Source organism: Battus philenor, unplaced genomic scaffold (assembly GCF_028537555.1).
Source record: "Battus philenor isolate CCGP_79_NKW_IND1 unplaced genomic scaffold, ilBatPhil1.0.hap1 SCAF_19, whole genome shotgun sequence".
In the NCBI taxonomy this organism is placed as follows: domain Eukaryota; kingdom Metazoa; phylum Arthropoda; class Insecta; order Lepidoptera; family Papilionidae; genus Battus; species Battus philenor.
In genome coordinates this window covers 3,359,014-3,380,382 of record NW_027181681.1, presented here as the reverse complement: position 1 = coordinate 3,380,382, position 21,369 = coordinate 3,359,014, and the positions used below count along the sequence as shown (strand labels likewise).

Here is a 21,369-nt window from a genome sequence, read left to right as displayed (position 1 = left end):
TCTAATATAATATTAACTAAACTTCTATTTCAATGATATACAATCAAGTTTAACCGCTGATATCGATGCATCTTTGCGTAGATTACATATCATTTATTATCTATAAGATAATATTTATTATCTATCACAATAATCAACAACATATTAGGACGAATTCTTAATTATCTTTAATATACATGTTTCACTATTGCATATGCAGTGTTGCAAAATAAATTAGCCATCTCGATCTGGCTATTTCTTTATTTATTTGCGAACAGGAACGTCATTACGTTGTGAACAGGAATGTCATTACATCTTTAATTACAAACCTAAAACTATATCTATGATATAGACTAGGATAAATACAACTTTTTTTAAAGTAAAGCAATTACCATCTGATAGTAAAAAAGCCGGAAATAGACAAATAGAGGCTAGAGTCGACGTCTCCGAAGAATTTCTCGAGTCTGTGGTGCAACCGGAACCGCTGTACCGCGCCTTAGGAAAGCACAGCTTGGAGGGGGCAGAGAAATAATTGCTCAAACGCTATCTCTACAAGCGTTTGACAAATATATAAACACCAAACAGCAGTTAATCCACAATAGTAATATAACTGGTAAAGTAACTGCTTTTCGATCGCGCTAATAATGGTCATATTTGAAAGTATATAGAATGCATGTTTCCATAGTCGTGACTCCGATGTCCTTGGGTTAAGATTTAAGATTATCACTGTCAGTTATAATTTAATTCATTACTTGAGTTTTTAACAATGTGTTAGTAACCTGTACGGATACAAAAACTTTTACGAATAAATTTACATTATAAGCAACAGAGTAAATATTATCACAAAATTGGATAGACACTTATAAACTGTTGTAAAAAATTATTAAAAATATTGAATAATATTATTTTTCTTAAATTAGATTTATCATCATCGCCATCATTTGAGACATAGGACGTCCACGGCTGCACATAAGCTTCCTCCAAAGATAACTAATCGCACTGGTTGGAAGCGACCTGCGTCCAGACTTTTCCGACGATCTTAACAATAACAAGGTCGTGTATCCAACTTGCGACTGGATGCCGTAATTCACGCTCCGCAGTCCGTAGTCTCACCTGATCATTCTAGATCGAAGTATTGCTAGAGTTTCTTTCATTTCAATATCTAATAGATTCAGGCGATACTTTGCGGAAGTCCATCCTAAGTAAGAAAAGGACTAATATATAGCTACTTCCGCTATGCTCCCGCTGATAAATGCGCATGCGGCAAACAATCCGAATTACACAACTACCATCGTTAAATCATTCATCACGTGTTTCACCCCTCCACGGGGCATTTTCAGGAGTAATGTTACACCGAGTGTTTGTCAGCGGGCTGGCGGGCGGTGCACTTTATTGCACGACTACTGCCACATAGCAGAAGTAGCTATATATTGGTCCTTTTCTTACTTTTTACTTATTCTCTCAGCGCTAACGCTTTTTGAAGTCGTTGTAGTGTTATTAGCCAGGCTACAGCCACCGACGAAGTCGAGGTTCAATGAATGACAGCCTAAAGCCAGGTCTCTTCGTGGGTGCCCTTGAACTTAGTCACTCTATGGTGTGTTAGCCAAAGCGATCTAAGATCTCGGCGGCCACCCAATCTGGTGCAATAGTAGTATGTAGCAGCCCGAGATGATGCTCCTTCGTGTGCCGTCGCGCTTCGCTACCATAAAAGAGATCATAAGTTAAGGCTACCATCTTTAACCCGCGGAATATACAAATGCCATTTAGGCAGCAGTGAAAGTCCAGTCAAAAAATACTATGCTTTCCAAACCAGAACCTTAAGGCCTTAGCAGCCATTAGTTCAGAATATATGCTCTGCTAAATGCTATGCTTCCAGTATTACCATTCCGCTGTCACAGTTACTTTCATTTGCCTATGGACCTCTTTATTTCTGATTTGAAGATCTCATAGAGTAATCCCACGTACGTTCATACCTTCAATTATGACATCTAAATCCCAGAAATATTTTATATGTGATTAAAGAATATATATTTTATATGTAATATGTAAATTAAGAGTAACAGGTTTAAAGATTTTTCAGCTATGTACTTTATATACAGAATAGATATGTAAAATCTATTTATACTAAATTAAATTCTCTTTTGTTTCATACAAAAATAAAATAGTCTGAATAATTCATTACTACAATCAACTACCTATTGGTAAAGTTACCATAAGGACTATGCATAAATGTAAAAAATAAAATATTTTAAAATAAATAATTTGACATACACAAGATAAGTTTTATATCTGATTACATGGTTTGTATTTACAAACATGTTTAAAATCATTTCAATTCATTCTACTCGTATACATAAAATGTACTAAAATTGAAATTAATTTTCATTGCAAAACACTGAAACATCAAAATATATCTTTTATAATCATTACAAACCTTATTCATTTTTTTATGAGACCAGTTAAAAATGTTGATGTCATTGAAACCCACACAAAAATAAAATTTATGTTTCATTGTCATCTGAATAAATGGCACACGTTTCGCATTTCAAGTAATGGAATAACATTATGATTTATTCATACATTAAATAAATCTATAGTCCTCAAGTATATATTAAATTTATATTAAAATTGTACTAGGATATAGAAATATATTGTTAAGTCTTCTGGCCATATGGTATAATCACTGCTCATGGCCTATTATAGAGCTCATTAAAATAATTTACATTATGAAAATACAATAATAAAGTAAACAAATGACAATATACCTGCTGCCTAGGTGTTCTGTTTTGTAACATACATTAAGATTTTGTAAATTTTTATATTTGCTAGCTCACCTTACATTTAAGATAATCAATCTTTGAATTGACATGTGTGTGTTACAATAAAAGTTTTAATCAAAACCACTTATTTAAAAGTTCCTAATTACTTCAGAGTATGTGTGAATACCAAACAAGTAGATATCCAAAACATATAGTACTGTAATGTCTGCTCATTTAACTTAACACAAGTTACATCAGTCGCTTATAATTGAAGGTTCCATGTGACAATGTCTATTATCAACAAAGCACAAAAATGTGTATTTGCCTTAAACTATTCAAGGAATAAGGTCAAATTTTATTCTCTATTGACTGTGTATATATTAATACATTTTGTTTAACATTTTAATATTTTGAGATTACATTTTTGGAAGGTCCATAAGGTATTTGAATATACGCGCCATCTGCAGGCCCAAATCAAGAAAAAAAATGAAAAATCGAGGCTTCAAATTAAAAAAATTAATAATTAGAAATCAAAAATATTTTGGTAGGTACCTAAACCTAGTACCTAAATATTTTTTACTACAGAAATAGTAGTAAAATTTTTATTTACGATTTAATTAATTAATAAATTAATAGTTTAGCTTATTATATATAAACTAAACTAATAGCAGTGGAAATGTTTATCGTATTTTTATAAATACTTGTACGCGCATTTTATAAATAATTGTTTTTATTTATAGCTTACATCGGATGCGTTCACACAAAAATCACTAAAACAATTAATGAGTTATGTTTAAAGCAACGGATGTAGCAAAAAGTTAAATAATCGTCTGTTATCTCAGTGTAACTACTGGCCTAGTTTTTAATATGCATTGCAAAATTACATCCTATTAGATATAGTTAGAAATAGAAAAGGAAGCAAAAATTAGTACGACGCTAAAACTGAATGATAATTCCAAAAATCTAGCGAGCGAATTGTGTTATCGTAAAATAAATTTAAACACTTACTGCAAAACAATATAATAAAATCCAACACAACTTTTCTTATAATTGTTTTTGAATCACGGTCAATTGTTATTGAATGATTACGCGAATTTCTCTCCATTTTCAATACACAAATTAATACGATATCGAACCACTGTTTATTACGATTTTACTAAACGTCAAACCGGCAACACGTAAGAAATACAATGTCAAATAAAACACGTCAAACCCTCAGCGCATGCGCGCGATTACTGCTGCCTCGAAATGAAACAAACATAACGAGACTCCGTGATATGTTTACGAAGTTCGTTGTAGTTATCAACAAATTACTTTTATGCGGCTATGGGGAAATGATACTTAATAACTATTTTTTTTATTACTACTATTTGACTAATATACATAATTAAATGCAACGATTAATGGCTGGTATTACACACAAATATAAATTAGTTTCTTATTACCTATTATCGGAATATTCATCATAATGTGCATTTTGCGCATTTCTTTTTACGAATATTCTTACAACATTTCACGAGAGAATAGAAAAGAAGAATATGGAAGTTCAAATTTAAAAAGAACAAAAATTACGTACGAAAGTCACGTACAAATATATAGGTACAGCCTTTTGCAATGTGGAAGGTTAACTGTAATGAAATTTAAACATTGTTTTAATTATTATTTATTTTGCCTTCATGGTCAATATGTTTTATAACAAAGTTTACTTAACGGCTTACGAATTTATAAAAAATATCTAAAACATTTCGTTCCATTGTAACGATTTATAATATACATTCGCTTTGTGATTTCCAAAAAAAAAAAAATTGTTTTTGTCGATGTTTTAGTCATAAAGGGTGCGAATTGTTTTATTTTTCGAATTTTGGTTTTAAGAAATAAATTAGTGATGACGATGTATTTCACGATACGCTCCAAGTAAATTAATGCGACTTAATTGATACAACGCAATCCATTTCTATAAATAGCACAAACTCGATCGAGACTCTGTATTCTATTAAGCAAGAACAAGGATCTCATTTATGACTTTTTATGTTTACTCTATTCCCTATATTTAGCCTAGTCATATACCGCAAATAACATTTATGTTAAATGTTGTTCGAAATTCTAATTTTGAACTTAAATGGCATTTAAAAAGCAGACGAAAGCATATGATATACGATGTATTATAAATATAGTTTTATTTTTAAATCAAACTAATTGTTGTTGAATTTGCTGAATCGTAATATTTAGTCATTTGTTTATTGAATAACTAAACTGTTAACATAAATAGTACTGACGAGTTTTAGGAATTTATTATTGTTTGAGCCATTTAACGCTTATTGTAAGGCATAGACCTCCATTAAATATTTCCATAAGGGATTTACAAAAATCGCTACGATTGGCAGGTGTGTTGGCGATCCCAGTGTGGTTTTATGGTACGCAGAGAATGCTGCTGCCCATCCTTTAGTACACTTGTTTGTGGGTAGTGGCAATCCTATATAATTAATGCACAAAGTGTGGATTATAAAAGATTGTAACCCGCGAATCGGACTCGCGACTTATGATCGCAAGTCACGGTCCTCTACCAATGGGTTATCACCGCGCAAACAAGTAATCATAACTACTTACTTGATTTACTTGCTAATAAAGTTATTTTTTGGAGAGAGAGAGGTAGGTGGGATCTTTAGATGCACCATAGTGAAACTAATGTGTGCTCTTGTCTTTTCCATATTTCTGTACGCGTATGAAGCCTGGACGCTTGCCTCTCACAAGGCAAAGGATTGACACATCCGACAGCGCGCCTCATTGATTCCTCTGTCCTTAAACAGTTTAAAATTAGGATCAGCTGCTTGGCACGAAAGAGCTCTGATAATCCTAAGAGGCTTAGAGTTGCAATGTAGGAAATAAAATGGCGTCGATGGACTAGACGGTAACCCAATCGCTGAAATAGTTACAAGCATGTAAGGACCTTAAAGCTTTCAGAAAATGGAAAATACAGGAGAAAAATGGTGGCGTAGCCTGTCATAATTGGCCACGACCCTCAGTCACGAGGAAACAACTAAGGTAAAAAGTAAAGGAAGTGAAGAATCTAAAGGTGTTGCCGAATTAATAAAGTCTAAGTGTAATTTTGCCGTGGTATTTTGCAAAGTGCTTTGTAAGAGCTCTATTTTTTTAGATATGCTAAGAATATCGTATTATTAATTATCACAATAAATATCGACTTATATATATAACAATACTTCTTTTACAAATTTTACAGAAATTGTTCAATGGACGACTTGTTTTTCAATATGAATGCATTATTATTATAGAAAATACTACATTCATCTCCATTTCAGCTCTAAGACATCCACTGCTGACACTGAACATAGACGTCGTCTTGGATATCCAATTAATATATGCGTTTTTCGATGCAGATTGGAATCAATAATAAAATAGATTAAAAATAAAGCAGACTATCAATAGTAGCTCTGTTTAAAGCTACAATGTTTAATAAATGAATTCTATGTTTATCTGTAACTAATAGGACCGGTTGAGAGCAGCCTTCATCCATCGCCTTAACAAGGCGATACGATAACCTTAACATGGTTGTCTGTGCACTTTAGGGATTGATGTCCTACATTGCGCTTGCCGGTGAAGACCACTTTTTCCAGGACTTTAACGTCTCAGCAGCCGTCAGTTCTTCATGCTGTGTGACATGCCTACTGCCGATTCAATTATCAATAAGCGGGGCTATGTGGGTTGCTTCCATACGTCAATGAATCTCCTCATTACTGAAGATTCGATCTTTTTCACATTCAGAGATTAAATATTTAGAGGTGTGTTATCATAAATTTATTTTATTACTCAGATACCATTGAAGGCATCAATAAAAAGCGAGATATAGTTTTTCATTTATTTTTTTTATTTCATTATTTTATTTATTTCATCGCACTTACACAAGAAATTATATTTTTTTCCCATGCGTTCATTCGTGTTATGGGATTTTTTTCGATACAAAAGTGCTTTCCATATTATAATAACCCTTAAAATTAAGTAAATAATATTCTTCCGAGTATCCGATCTCAAATATTACGACAAAAAATTCACTTTATTGTGTTTTTCTATACAGGGTGATTGATCATAGATGTAAAGGCTTCAAAGAGTAGATGTACCTATTAGCACATTGGTCAGCAAAAAGATTAAAAATTGTCAAATCTTTTTGGATCATCTTATATAAAATGGACATATTAAAATATTAGGAGGATCTCAAAGTAATGTCACTTTCTTAAGTTAAATTCGCACGATTACATTTTAACAAGTTTTTATTTTTTATCAACAATATATTCACTTTCGTTATCAACAACCTTTTGCCATGTAGTATACAAATTTTCAATGCCGGAGCGGTAAAAATCAATCGGTTCGACAGAAACCACATTACTCTCCGGTTCCCCTAATATATTACATTATTTATATATTTCTATTGAAATGCGAACGGCCAATATAACAATTATACCAGTACAGTCTTTAGGAACAGATAGTAAACATTTATTAATTTTAATATATAGTTACCCGAACTTTGAAAACACTGAACTCAATTATCATTGCGTTATTATATCTGAAGATTTTACATCTATAGTCGACGATCCTGTACACAAAGGGATTATGGTACCCTACAGTAGGATTATATACGAAGTGTTCATTAGGACTTCGTATGATACTATAATTCAGAATATAAGATGCTTATAATACAGGAAATGTCAATTCATGTCAAGATTTTTTGGTTACTGTATAATAAAGTTTGAAATTTTATTGGTATGATTGTCTCAAAATATTTACTCATTCTAAACCTTTTACCGGTTCTTGTCTTCTAACTTGCCTTAGGTGTGAAAGGTAAAAGAAAACAGCAAACTCGGTAACAGAAGAAAAATATATTTATTTGGAAAGGGTAGTGGGTAGAAGTCCTGGTCTGATTTTACACCGCAGGTCGGTACTCTCCTGGTGGTGATGGTAAGCAGCTGCACGATCTACCAGGACTGGTCAGGTGGCAGAAGGTCGACATGGAAAGTTACAACCTCTCTGATTTAAGGCGAAAGTCAACATCCACTGTCTATTACCAGTAATGAAGTCCTATACTGAAACATGGTCTCTCAATTTAGTTATCTTTGGCAAAGTGACAATTGCGAATTGTGACAGAAATAAAAATAAACAAAATAAACGAGATGTACTAAGTTAGGCGAGTTATGAAAGGAATAAAAGGAATAAAACGGAATGCAAGAAATTGTGACGAATAAAAGAGGAATGAATGGATGACATTAAAACGAACGGAAGAAGAGTATGGAGATAAGATAATTTAGTGAATTATTGTAATTGTTATCCCTGTGTACCCAGGACAGGGGAAATACGAGGGACCCTCAATGGCGAAAGCCATAAAGAATGCTGGTAGTCGCTCAACGAGCCGCGGAGTAAGCTTGGATTTTCTTTACAATATCGAATCGGAATGAGGAGTTCAGTAGATCATTAAAAGTTATCAACATGCTGACGCGTATTGTCAAATAGACGTGGCAGTGGATAAGATATATAGCTTCTGGAAAAGATGACGCTGGGATTTTAGTGATCTTGATTGGAGATCATGGACTTGCTATCAAAAGACGTTCATTCATAAGGTCCTTAAGGACCACACTGGGTACAAGCCGCTTCCAACATGTACTTTCGGACATCTTCAGCTGCAGATGTCCTTCGGCAGAAATGATGACTATAACTTTTTAGATATTATAATCCTCTATCGGAATAGACTTTTAGGTAGAATTTTCTATTGGGGTAATTTCTTGGGTTAGTACACATAGAGCAAAAATTTCCTATCATTTTTAAGGAGTGTTTACTTCAATAATTTCTTTTCGACATATTTTGTCTCACTTTTTCTATTTTCGCCCTTCACATTTTTTTTTTCAAAATTTTATATTTAATTATACATGATTAATATTTTAAAATATGTTTAATTATTTCTATATCACAGACCTATCAGTTTCTACTTTCCAAAAGTACTGTAGGAAGATGGAGGAGACAATTCTGCCATTTTATAATTTCCTTTCTATTTCTAGCTCACAATCAGTTTTAGTAAGTTCGAACACGGGACAGCAAGCAATTACGTGCACCATGGTCTGGTCCACCGATGTGTCATAGACGCCCGAGGGACTCTCCTAGAATTTGAACCTGTATAGGTACTCCAATGCCCTGTTAATATTTCTACCAGACACGTGTCATTTCTAAACACGTGATAGGCAGACACGGTGTTCGGGAATACAATGGAATTATGATGCCTATGTTTGTAGAGCCGGTACGTTTAGTTCGCATGAAGCTGTTGGGAAACGAAGCCTCAATCACGGCGTTTTATTGCTGAGTACATATATATCTTACTTGGCTTCCAGGCTTGGGACTGGCGATGAGGCAGTTACATACATACGTGTGTTGAAAATGGTAAGATGCAGGTTGTTACTTGGAATGACGGATAATTCATATTGTGGTAATTATTACATTTAAATTGTCTGAGTAACAAACTAATATTGTTACGCCTTTAACAACTACGGTAAAGATTTAACTAAAAAAGTTAATTTTAAAAATAAACCATGGACCCGAACAGGAATGTAGAAAAGCATTATATTAACTCGTAACCGAGAAGGAAGCCATAAAAATATTAATTTACAAAATTAAATAGATTATTTAAAATTAGAACGCGAACACAATAACGCATGAGTTACTCCCGTCGACTCAATTTCAACCGTGAAGGTTCGACGCGACAATAGTTTTTTTTTTATAATCCAAGGGGCAAAGGAATGCCGCTTCCACGTTAATCGGTAGCCATTGAACTGACACCTGTGGACTTTTTTTTCAATCTATATTGACATAAAATGTTGTTTCTTTGTTAAACAACAGCGTACCCAATCTTTGGGGACTCGTTTCTTTCGTAACTATCATTGTCAGTTTATGTAGTATTTAAAATATTCTTTTTAAAAACATTATTTATGGCCAATATAAAGATAACATAATAAATGCAAAGATATGTGTTTATATAATGTGGTATTAAAATGCTTTAATATGTTATTTGAATCATTACATAATCCTGTAATCTTGTAACAGCATTCAACCGAACAGATTCAGCCATGGTTCGAAAAGTTAAACTCGACTATGCTTTGTAAATAGAAGCTATGTATATAGAAGACTCAAGAAAGAAGACAAGCAGATGCTCGCTGATAGGCAGGTACAGCGTATGCGACGATAGCGGTGTGATGTCATGCAGCGATTTATGGCAACAAGGTTCCATAGTGATCCATATAGAACTATTTAATGAAATCAGGCGTAATTTTGCGGATGTCCATCCTAAGTAAGAAAAGGACCAAACTAATCGATGTAACATAACTCCTAAAGATGCCTCGTGGTGGGGTGAAAAACGCGTTGAGTGATTTAGCGGTGGTAGTGGTGTAATTCGCATTGTTTGCCGCATGCGCATTTATCAGCGGGCTGGCGGGCGGCGGAAGTGGCTAAATATTGGTCCTTTTCTTACCATATAGAATAATAAATAGCTGGGCTTATATGCGGCGAATGAACCGTCGATTGTCACGATGAAAAAGGTAAATATAGAAAAAATAGATCTTATAGTAAACCTTGAGGCCTCTACGACCTACTCATTGAACTCGCGGAATCTGCAAAAGTCACTAAATTGAAGAATAAGTCAAGTTACATAAGTGACGATCACCAAAGCAACCTTAGATCTCCACGGCCACTTCATCGTATCGAAGCCTCTGAGTAAGCTATCGTAGTTAGTTCCCGCAAAGCGCTCTAGGTTAAGTACCTTCAATTCTGCCACATCTTAACATGTGAAGCTATTAATGCCTAATGACTAACAACATTTATCATATTAATGACAGAAAAAAAATATTCATAATTATCTGTCCATTAAATATATATAGTACAAATGGTAATAAACTTTGAACTACAGTCGTTAATTGACATTTGTTTAAAAGGTTTGTAATGACAATCGTCTAAATTTTTTTTAACCATAGTGTGCATGCATTCTGTTCAAACTTAGTCATTGTTAATAGGAAATTAAATTTAAATCCAAATAAAAATTAAATAAACAAAATTCCTTTCAACACTAATTCGATGTATACAATAAATGTCTTTATTATATTAATAAACTTATTTAGCCAAAATAACTAAACACTAAGTAAAAATTATCAAAAAACTGCCGTACTTCTCGTGGGATCTATATTTGAATAATTACATTATTGAGAAGGTTTAAAGAAATAAAAAAAACATTTTATTTTTAAAATTGATCTACCAGAAAATTTCGTTTTTAAAAACGATACAGTTAATTCTATGTAGTAAAACCGCGTAAGCACTTTTCTTATGTCTCATCTGTAGTTAATATCAAAACAACCTTAAAGTTCTTGAAAATTTTCTAAATGATACGGATAGCCATGTACTGTTAAATCATATTAAATATTACGTATCTTTAAATGCGATATAAGGAATTCAGCATAATTATCAGATGATCTGCATGTCCTGTAAAGAATTAAATGGGTGAGTTAAGGTCATATTATTTAAATCACTATACTTCGCATTCATTCGTCGCCTTGGCGTACATTGATAGTTTTATTACTAGAAAACAAATTAAGTGTTGTTCTCTTGTAGTGACATCTATTGCCTATTTACAGTCAACAGCACAGTGTAATAAGCGCCATCTAGGTATTACAGCTTATACCGCTGTTAACAAGTACCGCCATCTAGGATTCAGATTTTTGAAAATTTTATCAGCGTAGATTTAATATTTATGCTTTATAACATAGATGGCGCTTTCGTATCAATTTCAAAACTTTTTGAGATAAGCAATATTTAATGAAAAATGTGAGAAAGTCCTATTTCCCGCTGATATCATAACCAAATTTAATTGTAACAAACAATCTATTATACATTGATTTGAATTGTTTTTCGCAGTTTGTGTTTTAGGTGACAAAGAAACAATTTTTAGTGAGTTTTGTACTCATTTGCAGGCACTGGAGTTTTCAAGAGAAAATAGAATTATCGAAGTAGGCGTTCTCTTTAAGTGACTTTTGCGACTAAACATTTTCATTTGCACAGATCGATGACTGATGCGCTGCTGCTCTGTTGGCTGAGCTGTAACATTTCCTTACATTATTTGATTTTTTATTCCTTTTACGCGATGAAATCATAGCGGCCATCGTCTTCTGTCGGCATTGTTTTGCTAGAATGGTTTTACTATTACTCTCAAGTATTATCATCAACATTTGACTATAACACAATGAATATCTTATATCTATTACATATATTTACGTTTACATATTTAGGTATTAAGGAATATTTTTTTATTGAAATATATTTATTTTTAGATTAATATACTTTGGTTTCAATAAACTTTTAAACTAGTGATGGTCACAGATAACAAATGACATTTGATTGTCTACAGGTTGAGACTCCAACGCCAATACAACCACAATACTTTTTTAGAAATCATTCTCCTGCGTTCGAATTCATTTTCTAATGCATTCAATTTAAATTTGCACACCGTTGTCGTGAGCGCTGTCATTGTGTTAGAGTCATTTTATTAAGTTTTATAATATTTGTAAACATGTGTATGTACACCACCTCGATCACTCTTATTTGTCATCTTCATCAGTTTTAAAAAGCAACGAATATGTGCTCACGTGGTAATTCACCTCCTCCCGCTAATAGCCGCGACATCGCTTTTAAAAAGGTACAGATAGTTGCACGGCATGTAACTTACTTCTGCCTGTTATTTGCGTACAATTGACAACTTTTTACGGCATAACAACACGCTCCCGTGTAATGTTTCTAAATTACCTTTTAATAAGTTAATTAAATGAATACTTGAAAAATCACTAAATTTTTCCTTAATATTCGATAATAAAACCCATGGAATAAACTGCTCTGCTACTGTATAATGTATATTGTGAAAGTGACCACAATAAACACGTCTTACTTTGTTGTGGTCTTTTCTCAGATGTGGGCGAGTTTCGAACGCGTTAAAGTATGCCATTATAGGGATGTTTAATCTGATTTTAATTTCTATAAAATTAAGCTCTTCTGGCGTTCTTCTTATGACATACACATGAGGTATAAATTCACGTGGATAGCCACAAGAAAAATGATAAACAATAAATTACGGTGATATCATTCTACTACGAAGTTTATATTCAATTTTTTACTTTAGGTACTCGCGTAGCGAACACGAGCCGGTGGATGCAGTGTGGTTAAGATCCTCACTAGCTGCATCGAAGACATAGTCTAGGTATTTGGAAGTCTCTGGGGGAAGCCTGGCCTTGCAGCGAACGTCTATCAGCTAACATGATGAAGAAAATAAACCTTATTTTTAATTTGTGTTTTAACTATTCCCTTTTCAAGTTTTCTTTTAATTGGTTGTGCAATTGTTACTGAATTAAAATAAGGCTTTATATTATCATAAATGAATTAACTATGTGGAGATATCCTATATAAATATCCTTTGTTAAAGTGTGTTATTGTCGTCGTGACTGGAATGCGACACAAAAGTCGTTGAACGACTAAGTGGGCAACGAGGCTTTTATGTTAGCTGGCAACGCGAGGAGGACAAGAGGATAATCCAGCCGCCACTTGCTTATCTTTGAAATCGAAATGTTTGCCGACAGAGTTACGTAGACTTTGGATTGCTTAGACGGCCAGGTAAGGGGCTTAGCAGCAACTGATATTTATCTACTGCTTTTTCCCTTGTCGCAATTGCTTTTATACAGCCTGATTGGTTATAACTGTAAAAGCCTTTAAAGGATAAATGTATAAATTATTGGCTGTCAATTTACGCGATACATCCTTTCAATCAACTGTTTCAGAAATTAAAAGATAACATAACATAAACATAACTACAACATTAAAATTTATTGACCTGTTGTATTCCTGTTCTAAGTGATCCCTTTATATGTAGTAAATAGGCTTCCAAGCTTTCTGCTGAAAAATAAACTATAACGCTTTTAAAGCCTTTACATCTACAACGAATCACTGTGTATACAACCTGTTAACACGTATAAAACAATTAAAATGCAAATGTACTTTCAAAGTAAATTTCGTTTTCGATTTGATGAGATTGGAAAGGTCCAGTATATTTTGAGATGCTTTAAAGCAACCAAATTATTAATTTAGAGTTCTACTGGACAATGCAAAGTTCAAGGAAAATTAACCGGTCTTGGTCAATTGTAAAGGTGTCATTTTCTACCACTATGTTAAGCCGCACACGTTCTCATTGTAAAGCAAAACGTAAGAATAGTTATTGTTGTCGTAGTTTATAATTAAGATAATAAATCAATAAATTAATTGATGTTGCTTGAATAAGTCTTTTTCATTTATTTCTTCTATTTGATTGGAATTGAACTATTACTTTCGAAGTATGAAATATATCGGGACAACATGTTTGCCAATAGTTTCCATTCTTACCGTAATAAACAGTTTAACCTTTTATTTTTAATAGAAAAATAATCATAAGAACTTTATGATAAGTAAGATTTACTGAAAAAATTCCGTGCTGTACATCGAATTTTGGAAGGTTAATTCTAGCGCAATAAACGGCTGCTCCAAAGCATGAGATATCAATGAGGGTATATACCATGATCGACACGATTGTCAGGCAGGATGATGATCATAGTGTTGTATACAGAACGCCGAAGATGTTGCTGCCCAACCTCTTGGCAACATGTGAGCAGTGGTAATACTATTTAATTAATTCACGTGTGTGAAATATAAGGTTGTATTCCGGGAAGTGTACACGGCCTACGATTGCAATTCTTAGTCCTATACCGCTAGGATACCATTGCTCATGGAGCAATACCATTTCAAATTCAAATTCATAATATATTTATACAAGTAGGTATTTACAGGCACTATATTACTAATATTAAAAAAGGTCAGTGTAGTCAGTCCGTAAGTAAGATATCACCGGCTGAGAATAGCCGGCCAAAAAACAGTTGCTCTTTTTTTTTAAAAAAAATTAAATGTTTGATGTATATAACAATTCGAAAAAACTCTATAATATTTGTCAGTATAAGTCAGTTCTTTTAGTATGTGCATATCTTTATTTATTTCAAACTTTTTGAATATAATATTTTAATACGTAATTCAGGTTATTTTTATGACTTCGTATAATGTGTGTGCGTATAATGTATTTTACGTACTTCGTCACTTGTAAAGTTCTTGCAAATTTTTGGTAGAAAATAAAGGATACAAAAAACATAATTCATACACAAGGTATTTGGTTATAGCTGTAACAGGTGTAAACAGGTGTTTATATAGCTAATTTGACAGCTTTTTTAGTTCTTATTATTTTTTATTTCCTAGTTGCTATATCAAATTACCTTAACTTCAGCTCTTAGCATCAGTTCATATCAATATTAATTTTAATTTTGGTGTCTATATCTAATATTTGTTTAATAAAATTTGTCAGCTTTAAAGCTTTCACATCTCTTTCTCGTCTCTTATTACTTACATCCTGCATAAAGTGATTACTCTGAAATATGTTACATTAATATTAGCCCTACAAGGTTAATATCGTCGACTTCTATTAGAAACCACAGTTATGTATTTTTTCTATTGAAATGTGACAGTAACCTTCTTCAGTAAACTTCTGGCAGTACAGTCTGTAGGAAAAGATGGTAAGCAATAAATAATTTTAATACATATTAATCCGAATTCTAAATAAGATTTTTCTTGATATGTTAACTTTGCGTAATTATTTCGGAAACCATTCATTTTGAGTAGGGTGTACCATACAAAAATTGATAGCAAAATGTGCTTGTACACCTATTAGTAATCATTCTGTATGTTGAAAGTAATACAGGTATATAATTACAGATTTGTAACTATTTTACTTATGTTGAAGTTGTTGTACTGGTGATATATTTTGTGGCATATATACCTAATGCAGGTTATTAGTAACATAGTTAAATCTAGGACAACTCGGTACCGCAGGGGGGAATGACGAGAAACGCGACGTTGAGTTGCAGGGGTGCGAAGTGCTTATTACCCCGTTTGCTCTTGAGTAGGCCGACATAGCAAATGTTTCGAATTCCCGGATTGAATCTTTGTCTCTCACTTTGGGCTTCACTGACAAGATTACTGTGCATGGATAGATTTCTTTACAAGATTGTATTTTTACATAGTCAAGCGAATTCACAGGTTAAAATGACAATGCAGCTTAGTTAAGTTTATCGTAAACGGTAAATGCAGTCTTCCAACAACTCTTATTGGAGATCTATATAGGAGACGTATAACCTGCAGTGGAAATTCTACAGCTGATATGTAGATAATGATGATTAAATCTACAATAACAATGTGATGTATTCTAAATCTAAAAAAAAGGTTTGATGTTCCTAAATAAGGTATACAAAAACATCAACTACAGAATATGGTGGGAAATTCTACAGCAATATATTAAGTACAGCTAAATAACTATTTATTTTTCCTTCTTCTCTTGTCTGAGTGGCCGTGGCCCCGGTAGCTCGATCTCGCGAAGAGAGACCATTCATTTATTGAGTTTTCAGTTACAGTTTTTATGAGATCTGTCCATCTCGTTGGAGAGCATTTACAAGTCGCTCGCCTTCCACTTTTCCTTACACCACCAAACGTTCCATTATACCATTACGGGTGACATGTTTAAAGAACTTGAGTATTCATATTTGCACAGTTGACGATAATTTCTCTTTTATATTGAGTTTTCTAAGGATCGAAACGTTGGTTCGGTGCGCCGTCATCAGGATCCTGAGCAACCGTCTCCAGCATTACATCTCCAGGGCGTCAATTTTCAGACAATGTTTTTTTCTATTTACTATATTCTATTAAATACATAGAAGTAAGATATTGCGCATGGGCGCAGCGACAATACAAGCCAAGGACATAAGGCTTTAAGGAAATAAGTACTTATCATTGTCTCTTAGCTCCGACAAGTATCTTCACCAATCAGATTGAAGCAAATTAGAAAGTTGTGTACGCCATTTAGAATATTGGTATGGGTAAACCGAGTTGCAATAAAGAATAAATATGTTAATGCCAATACTTTATAATACTGCGACACTGTGTAGGCTCGGTTCAAACATGAGAAATAGTCAATAAAAATATAAATTTAGTTGGGTAATTTAATGTTTACGTCATTTGCATTTACTAACTAACATAGAACTAAGTTTAAAGACATATTTGTGGCTTACATACACTTCCGCGTAATGTCTCTTGTTATAAATTATATAAGTTTATTAAAAAGAATTATAACAATGTTAGTTAATAAAGATGTTTACAGTGTTAATGAAGCTTTGGATTGAATTGCTCTACTACAGTATTAAGGATATCGTTAAAGTCATCTAAAAATACCCTCTTACTTCGTGAGCAAACCAGGGAAAACTGAATAAATGTGGTTCAATCGTATTTAATGATCCTTCCGATAATTATCTGAGGTCGAAAAATTCTCTCTGCAATGCAATTAATATAAGGACCTGAATGCGATTCTAGTATTTATCATATTAAGCTTTTCTGGAATTCTTATTTAGCCGTAAAAAAATGGTTACTATATAAATGAATAATCACATAAATATGGATAAAAGTTCTTTCATAGACAATTTATTCATCTGTTTGTACTAAACTCAATATTGTTAAAATTTATACAACTTAACACTTGAGAAGAAGTGTTACATATAAAAAAATACTTATCCATGGCTTGATTTAGGTTGAAGTTGATGCTGTTAGCCCGGGGGCTTTTATATCTTCATCGGAGTTGAGTTCACGGAGCGGAAGGGTCTGTGATCTTAAAACTAATCATAGGTTCTGTTCTATCTTACCATATTTTAAAAATAAACCTATTAATAACATACATTCGTAAAAGGTAGTAAATTTTTCGTATTTCGTAAATTACTTAGTATAATTCTTACATTATCATTAATATTTCTGCAGTAGAACCTATATTGCTGGATATAGAATTTCCTTTTAGAATTCCAATAGGATCGATTGGAAGTGGCCATCCAGGGTTTTCTGGTGATCTTGTAGGTGCACGTCCCACGCTTTTCCGTTTCTGGTCTTCGCACCACAACCTTTAGTACCCAGCGGCCATTCGTTTGTTTTAATATTTGAATAAAATTAAAAGTAATCCGAATGCTACACATGTTAAAAAATCATAATGATAAAAATTAATAAAAACATGCAGAAATCACTACAAATAACAAGCTACTATAATAAAATATATACAAATAAAAAGAAATTTATCATCTATTATTACATGTACATGTATATATATTATATGTGTATATAAATATGTACAAAATCTTTACTTGCAATAATTAAAATTTTTTTTTGATGGCGACGTAAAAAAAATTTGATAATTCCAAATTTACTTTTCAGATCCACGATTACTTCTTCATTAATTCTTAACTTTGAATTACAATCACGATGTATACAGTGATTGATTATTGGTGTAACAGCTTTATAGAATTTATTGTGTAATTTGTCGTTTCAACTCATAGACGCCGTCTGCTAAACATACTCTTCCCCTAAAAATAATGAGAGAATATACCATAATCACCACGCTTGCCAGACGAATTAGTGATTGCAGTGTGCTACTCAAACTCTGCTGCCCATCTTCTGGAAATTTGTTCTTGGGCAGTGGCGATCCTATACACATAATGCACATAATATATATAATATAATATGATATATAATATAATATACACATAAGTGTGAATTACACGTCGTAGGTCGCATTCCTCTATAACGGGTCTACCGCTGCTTATAAATTTAAATTTGTATAATTATTTAAAATTAATTATTGATCTCTGTGTGATGTGTGAATTATATATGATTGTATCTCGGGAATCAAATCCGCTACCTACGATCGCAAGTCCATATGTAACATAGCAGTCTATTAATGTACACGCTGTCCAAAAATCAAAGGTTTGAGATTACTACATAATAAAATTAAACATAGTTAGTAGGTACATAGGTTACATAGGTTTATGCAAAAATTACTAAAGAATTAAATAAAATGGACTCTACAAAGCACTCGAAGCGTCGGGAAAATATACATAACAATAAATAATGATTTAAAAGGTTAAAACAGTTTTGTATCTGTTGCAAAAATATTTTTTTTTATCCCAGAGCTTATTCATGTTATGATTTTATCGTCTAAGCTATTTTTAATCTTAATTAAGCTATTTTTAGCATCACTGACAAAAGTTAAAAAGCACTAATTTAAAGCGCTATTCGTTTTAAATTAGAGTTTTTTTTTTTAATATAGATTGTACGATTTCAGTTGTCTTGATAGTAATTCTGCTTACTTCGGCTCTCAGAACATTCTCCCTTAAACTATAATTGTAGTATAAGGGAGAATGTTCTGAGAGTCCGATTTTGGCATCAAATCAGAAAATTTCTTTGACAGAACGTGCCTAGATCTCTGCCTTAAAATATGTTTTACTAAGTGTCTGTTGCCTTTGAAATCGGCAAACCATGACCTAAGAAGAAGCCGTAATTGTAATGTTTTATACCAAATCCTCTTAAATTATTTTATTGTGACATCGAAAAAATAACGATAAATATTATCAATAACGAAAACTCCTTTCCATCTTTGAAAATTTATAATTTAAAATTTGTGTAAGATCTATGTACATATATACATATATATATAAGTGTATTTATAAGTGTATATATATATATAAACTATATTTATAAGTGTATATATATATATATACACATATAAATATATGTAGGTACATGGTAATGCAAAATTCAAACCCTTCGGTACAATCTTTTTTCGCCAATTTATCTGCCTCTTCGCTACTTGATATGTCACTATGAGCTGAAATAAACTATCTAATGAGTATACATTTAACATAAGTTGTAAATAAAGTCAATAAATTATTTACAAAGTGTCCCATAAATCAACGTAACACTAAAAGCCGCAAAGCCGTCTATCTCACATTCATTAGAATTAGAATTGTTCCTTTTGGTGTGAAAATAAAAATGAAGAACATGAAAGTAAAAATAGGTGTGAAAAAGTCATGCAATAAGAAAGGACATTGGTTGCAAAATGTTTTTTTAATATCAATTATTTTAAAAATGTACGACATTCCTTTCACTGATTTTCGATTTGACAGACATTCACGTTCAACGCGTGAACAGCGATTAATTAATAAAAGAATAGATGAACTGGCAATCATTGATATGCACACAAACTATTTAAATGTTTATCATTTTGTCTTAACTAGTAGAGTTACACAAACTTAAGTTTGAAATTAATAAAATTTAATTCAAAGAACTGTATTGAATAGCATATCATTGTTAGAGACAAGATAAAAATAATCCTAATGCTCCATGTACTCAGTTTTCTTGTTGAAAATACAATCGATCCATTAAAGCTGTTTGGTCATTCTACAATCCATTGTCTGTATTAATTTTGAATTACATAACGAGATAAATACATCATTCGTTCGAAAATGAATTTTCATCGAACGATGAGACGTTAACAAAGAAAGTAACTGAGCTATCGCAAGTAGAAACTGAACAGAAAAGCTCGAGCGGAAGCTCGCCACCAACAATCGACTGGAAAATTTTCGTAGCAACAAACAAACCGACAGAAATTCCTTCATTACGGCCAACAATGCCTGCGGACGGCTACATACAAATAACTCCGAGCGTCCAATTTAAATAACAGGCAAAGCTGAAAAACAACCCGTAACCGAAGTTGGGAATAAATTAGCGGGACCCCCCTCCTGGCTCGCCCGTCCGACCCCCCTGTACCCCAATGTGTACATTGTGCAAAATATTATTTGCCTTGCCAGACAATAATAGGATCTAATGCCACGCCCTGACATGTTAGCTTTGGGTGGCTCCGCCCAGAGAGTTCCACTCGATGATTGGTTCGGGAGGTGTTCCCTCTCGCTCGTACGCCAGTCGCGTAGCTTTTCCCTCGACGCCCGAGGGGTAAATGTTTTGGTAGGCAACACACACGAGGGCTCTAGCCCGGCATTGTCAGGGCATCTCGTTCGCTGATATTTTTTACGCGCGTTTTATTTGAAGACGTCTACCTGAATGGTGTGTCAGAATTCGTTTTATGAGATTCCTTTTTGAGCGGCGAGTCCTTTAGCCGGGGATTACGGGATCGCGTTATCGCATATCCGTAAACATTTCCCCTTTGCCGTTTTATTCGGTACGTTTTTATGTATCGCGTCGCCTACCTTGGGGCTCTGTCCGAAATATATTTTATTTGATATCTCTTTGAAGTTCTTTATTAAAGTTGATAATCTTTTGCATTTAATTATTAAAATTGAACAACTTTAAAAGGATTATTAGGGCCTCTTATGTGTTAAAAAAATGCAGCAGTGGCGACACAAAAGAAGCGAAACAAATAAATAGAGCGTTAAATTTAAATCGATAATAATCGAGCTTACTAATAATAAGTCGACGGCCTGAAATTCATGCACAAAGCTCCGAGCCGCAGGAATAATAACGACAATTGTTGTGTTTAGTGGCACGTAAAGGCGGGCGGAGGTGGGGGGAGGTTGAGGGGCGGGGCCGAAGCCCCTGGTCCGCGCCAGTCCACGCCGCGCCGCGACACGCGACGCACTGTCATGTGACGACCAGC

At 33.3% G+C, this 21,369-nt stretch overlaps 1 protein-coding gene across 1 annotated transcript in view; it reads right to left on the bottom strand.

Moving 5' to 3' along the window:
* The window catches only part of LOC137921353 (putative phosphatidate phosphatase), a 134,102-nt gene extending 130,148 nt beyond the window's left edge, over positions 1-3,954 (bottom strand). Inside the window, exon 1 of the mRNA XM_068764062.1 lies at positions 3,747-3,954. Coding sequence (XP_068620163.1) covers positions 3,747-3,843 — 97 coding nt within the window. The 5' untranslated portion in view covers positions 3,844-3,954. The remainder of the gene's footprint in view (positions 1-3,746) is intronic.
* Between the last annotated feature and the right edge of the window lie 17,415 nt (positions 3,955-21,369).